General features: G+C 51.0%; 1 gene segment (V, D, J or C); it reads right to left on the bottom strand.

Moving 5' to 3' along the window:
* Positions 1-474: 474 nt before the first annotated feature.
* LOC131096907 (Ig kappa chain V-V region MOPC 149-like) lies at positions 475-1,350 on the bottom strand. The segment is given in 3 exon segments: positions 475-513; positions 609-871; positions 1,308-1,350. Coding segments are annotated over 3 exon segments (345 nt in total).
* Positions 1,351-5,138: the final 3,788 nt, after the last annotated feature.

The following is a 5,138-nucleotide window of genomic DNA, read 5'->3' as shown; positions in this document are numbered from 1 at the left end:
AAAGTGCTGTGTGAACTATTCCACATACTGCTTCCCACGCCTTGAATTGATGTAACCGATTGTAAGGAAGGAGAGATGGAGGAGGAAGGGAAGAGGAACTAGGAGGGGATTAGGTGTGAGAGGACAGAGAGGAAAAGCCAGGGAGACACACAGAAAGATATGAAAAGAGCAAAGTGGGAAACAATCTGAATGGCAGAGAAAGGAGTGGAGACAGTGAGGACAAGAAGAATTGAGAGACAGAAGGCGATTCTGGGATGGGAAAGAATAGAAAAGCAGCCAGAGACCAAGCTAAGGACAGACCGATGGACAGATACACGGACAGATGGACAGACAGACTGTCATACCATGTTTTACCTGAAGAGCTGGGAGGCAAGTAAGAAAGCAGGGTCCTCTCAAGAACGGGGCTCAGTGTGTGCTGGTGGCAGATCCCTGCTTGCCTGGAAAGGTTTGTGCTGTGCTGCACCAGCCTTTGACTCACTGTGGATCTTGTTCAGCACAGAAATATGTGCCTGTGTCGTTGAGTAGGGCATGCTGGATCTGCACAGCTAAATGGTTGTTCCTAGTCCCGCTACTCTGGAAGCGATTTTGGAATTCGTTGAGTAGGGCATGTCGTTGAGTAGGGCATGCTGGATCTGCACAGCTAAATGGTTGTTCCTCGTCCCGCTACTCTGGAAGCGATTTTGGAATTCCTTCTCAATATCTGCTTTTCCACCTTCCACTGAATACACAACCAGCTGCATTCTGGCATCCTTCTCCTTGGGTAACTTGTACCAGTACATGTGTATGTAATTGTTTGCTGATGCAGAACATTCCAGAGTGACGGTGTCTCCCAGCCAGACAACTGTATCTGGTGATTGCTGAAGGGCCCAGCCTGGAGAGACAGGAGATGAAAGGTGGGGAGTGAAATGCATTGAAGAGGATAAAAATACACATCCTTCAAGTATGCCATGGGACGCAATGGCACCAGGATATCAAAAATGTATGGGCCAGTGCCCATCTTCTCTGAAAAAGACACATAGGATCAAAAATCCCCGAAGAAACAAAATTCAAATGCAACAGTAAATCTCTTTGGGGAAATAATGAGTTTGGTATTCTCAATTGAAGTATTAAAATCGGGCAGGAAAAAAAAAAGTTGTAGCTTTGCAGGGTTTCCTGATTCTTTATGTGGTGAAAATGTTCACCTGGTTCACTGCCAAACATGCCCCGCGAATCCTTGTGAAGGGGCAGTGTCAACAACTGGGAGCAGAGCTGAGGATGCAGCAGCAGCTCCAGTACAGCTGATCAGGACCAAGGGAATGCCCACTTACCCACAGGGAGCAGCATGGCCACAAGGAACCGGTGGAAATCCATGGAGAAAGGCGCCCTCCTTCCAGGCACCTGCCCCTGGTGCCAGCACAGACACAGAGGTGTGCAAAGAGGAGAGGTGCAGAGCAAGAGCTGCGTCTCTCTGTGGGTGGGCAGGGGAGGCAGCGGCAGTCTGAAATGTCACCAAGGCTCTTGGCTGCCCAGCAACGGTGGGCAATGACACCTGCAGGCAGTCAGGAGCTGCTTGTGCTCTGCTCCTCTGGCTTCCTGCTGTGTGCGAGCGTGGCTGGGCAAGAGTAGGGGGGACTTCAGTAGGTGCCAGAGTTCAGAGCTACCACGGAGCAGGATGGGGCTGTGGGGCAGCCTGAGTGTGTGCGCAGGAATGCACACAGTGGCAGAAATTGATGGGAAGACAAGGAGACCTCAGGAATGCATGTTTGTGTGTCTGTGTCCCGATGTTTGTCTCCTCCCTAGCGTCCCTCACACTCACAGATTGGCAGCCCATCAGGCTGCAATGGGGAATCTCTGCCTCTCCCAGTCAGGCCTGACGTGTTGTCTAGGTACGGGAGGAGCTGCTGACCTGCAGAACTGGTGTCTCTTGGAGCCTGGCAGAGAAGAGTTTTGTAGCTGTTCTTCTCTAACTGCAGAGAGGGATCTCAGGGAGAGAACAGGCTGGTTTTGCCTCTGCACTGGGATTATCCTTTGAGACCCTCTTCATCTCAGAGAGATTTCTGAGGAGAAGGGTGTGCCCCACAGGATGTGCTGATACACCCTGAGCTTCTCTGTGCCAGAGAAGAACAGATATAATCCTTGTCTCTTTATGGCAGCAGTCTGCAAATGAGCAGCAGGACACAAATGGACAAAGCTGGAGAAAACCATGTCCTCTGCTCTCTGTGTCCACCCAGCCTTGTTCCCCTGCCCAAGGCAGTGGGAAATCCCTGTAGGCAAGAAGGGACACTCGTAGTTTGTGTGCCCTGAGTTTGGGCACAGAGCTCTGGCAGCGCCTCTGCCCATCCGTGCTGGGCTGTGTGCACAGCAGGGTGAGGCTGGCCCATAGAGGACATGGAGTGATGCCAGTGCCCAGGGCTCGGAAGGGCTTTGCAGTGAAGATGTTCCCCTGTGTCCGGTCAGCAGAGGAGAGCAGCAATGTCTGCAGCTCCTCCCAAATCCTCTGCTGCAGCTCTGAGTGTGTCCCATTGCAATTATTTCCCCAGGCTGCCTAGAGAAGATTCTGGGAAGACCCCAGATTCCTCAAAAGAAGTTGTAGAAAGAAGTAAAGAAATTGGACTGCGTTGTAGGAAGCCCGCATCCTGCCACATGCAACAGGAGCAGCAGCAGCAGCACTCCAGCAGAGCGGAGGCTGTGCCTGATGTGTCCATGCCAAGGGTCTCCAGTTCCCTGGGGTGAGCAGAGGGCAGGGCAGTGCATGGGGAGCCTTGCAGAAGACACAGGATTTGAGGAGTCAGTGATGTTGAACAGGCTTGGCTGCTGTGTGGGGCCCTGTGTTTAGGTCCTGGGAAGTTTGGACATTAGCATGGGAATGTGCAGGTTGGGAATCACCTGGAGTGCCCTGAGCAGGCCTGTGGTGTGCACGGGTGTGTGTCATGCAGGACAGAATCATGGGATGGGCCAGTGTCCTGCGTTGACTTCATGATGCTTTTATCCCCAATCTTCTCATTCTGTTTTGCTGAATAATAAGTTTTGCCCCTTTAAGACTTGTTGCAGAGAGTGAAGGGGGAGAGGAGAAGTGCACAGTTTTTATTTTCTAGACGCTGCTGTCCCTCCTCCACATTCCTGCTCTGGACTGTGTTGTCTGTGGGACAGAGCTCTTTTTTGTCTTTAGTTAGTTTAGCTAGATGAGGCAAAGACGTTCCCTGGCCTGTGGGTTTTTTTCCCTTTCTACTGGCCTGTTCAAACCTGCTCTGGCCTGAACACCAGCAGAGCACCGGCAGCTCACACTGGGGCCCACAAGGCCAGGCTTGGGCCGCGGCATTTTCAGCACCTAAGGGGATGATCAGAGACTGAATGAGCTGAGCTGCAACCCTGGGCGGGGACTTTCTCAATTTGTCGTCTCTTTTGGAGCTGCAAGGGGTTTTATTGTGTAATATTGTTTAGGTTTTATTGTATAATAAACAGTTTTTTTCCACTTTTCTCCAAGGAGGTATTTTCTACTGGACTGGTTGGGGAGAGGGCCCAATTGAATTTGCTTTCCTACCGGAGCCCCTTTGGGGATTCTCTCCCAAATTTGCTCTAAACCAGGACAAACCCTCTAAGAAGGGACCTCAGGGGGTCACTGCTCCAACGTCCCTGCTCAAGCAGAGTCATCCCAGAGCACGTGGCACACAATTGTATCCAGATGGTTCTGGGATATCTCCCAATAGACTCCACAATTTCTTTGGGCAATCTGTTCCAGGGAAACAGTCTATCACAGTGCAAAGCTCTGACCTTAGATTCATGTAGAACATCCTGTGTAGCATTGTCTGCCCTTGGCCTCTTGTCCTTGTGCTTGGCCTCACAGTGAAGAACCTGGATCCACCTCCCTTGCCCTGCTGGCAATGCCCTTCCTGATGCATCCCAGGACACCTCTGGCTTCTTGGCCACCAGGACACATTGCTGGCTCATGGGGAACTTCTTGTCAACCAGGACCCTCAGGTCCTTCTCTGAACTGCTGCTCACCAGCAGGTCAGCCCCCAGCCTGTGCTGGTAAGGGAGGTTATTTTTCTACTCACGTAAAATCCTGCACTTGCCTTTGCTGAATTTCAGGAAGCTCCTCTTTGCGCATTCCTCACACCTGTCAAGGCCCATCTGAAGAACTGCACAGCACTGTGGGCTATCAGCAATTCCTCCTAATTGGGTGTTATCAGTGAAGTTCATGAGGAGACTCTCTACTCCATCGCCAGAACCACAGATGAACAGAACACTGTAACCACTTGGAAATCTCTATTAGCTGCACAGCTTGTGAATATATCTAGTATCTTTAGGATTTTTTTTGTAAAGCTGAATGGTATTATGTGGATAAAGTGCTGGAAGGCAGGTGGATCCTGCCCCAGACACAACTCTGCATGGAGGACTTAGGGATCCACTGAACACTTTACCAGAGCAAGCACAGGCTTGTGCTCTGCTGTTCCTACTCCTTGGCCACAGAACAACCACAGACAAGGCGCTGCAACAGAGGAGCATGTGGGCAGCTGCCACACGGTGCTGGCTACTGCCACACCTGCCAGGCCTTGCCTTCATGCACAGGTGCACCAAGAACTTCCCACAGAAGCACTCCTTCCATTTCACAGTGAGAAGTGTGAGCAGGGTTGACAGGAGTTGAGTAAGAGGAAGACAATGGAGTGCAGACTGAAGACAGAAAGAAGCAAGGGAAGGGAAGGGAGACAGAGAGAAGAAGAAGGGCTGACAGAAGCAAGTGTAGCGCAAATAAGACTTAAATGCCGAGGGAGACCTGGAGTAGCAAGGAGAGAAGGCTGGAGAAATGAACTGTCAGCATCTGAGAAGAGGAGGAAGGCAAGGCCAGGAAGCAGAGCAGCAAATGAGAAGTGATCACCCTGCCTCGTGCAGAAGCCACAAGATGAAAGCAGGTCCTGTTTGTGCAGGGACAAGTTTGTGCTCAGCTCCCTCAGCAGTCTCACCACTGTGATCACTCTCAGCACAGTAGTATGTGCCAGAGTCATTGAGAAAGGCATGTTCTATTGAAAGGGTGATACTGTCTCCTTTTATCTTGCTGCTCTTGAAATGGCTCTCAAAACCCTTCTCCACCACTGCATTGACACCTTCATATGCATAAGCAAGCTGGGTCAGACTGGAATTCTTCTCTGAAGGCAGCATGA

This window comes from Melospiza georgiana, chromosome 2 (genome assembly GCF_028018845.1).
Source record: "Melospiza georgiana isolate bMelGeo1 chromosome 2, bMelGeo1.pri, whole genome shotgun sequence".
In the NCBI taxonomy this organism is placed as follows: Eukaryota; Metazoa; Chordata; class Aves; order Passeriformes; family Passerellidae; genus Melospiza; species Melospiza georgiana.
The sequence above is the reverse complement of the archived record's forward strand: the minus strand, read 5'-3'. Positions and strand labels throughout refer to the sequence as shown.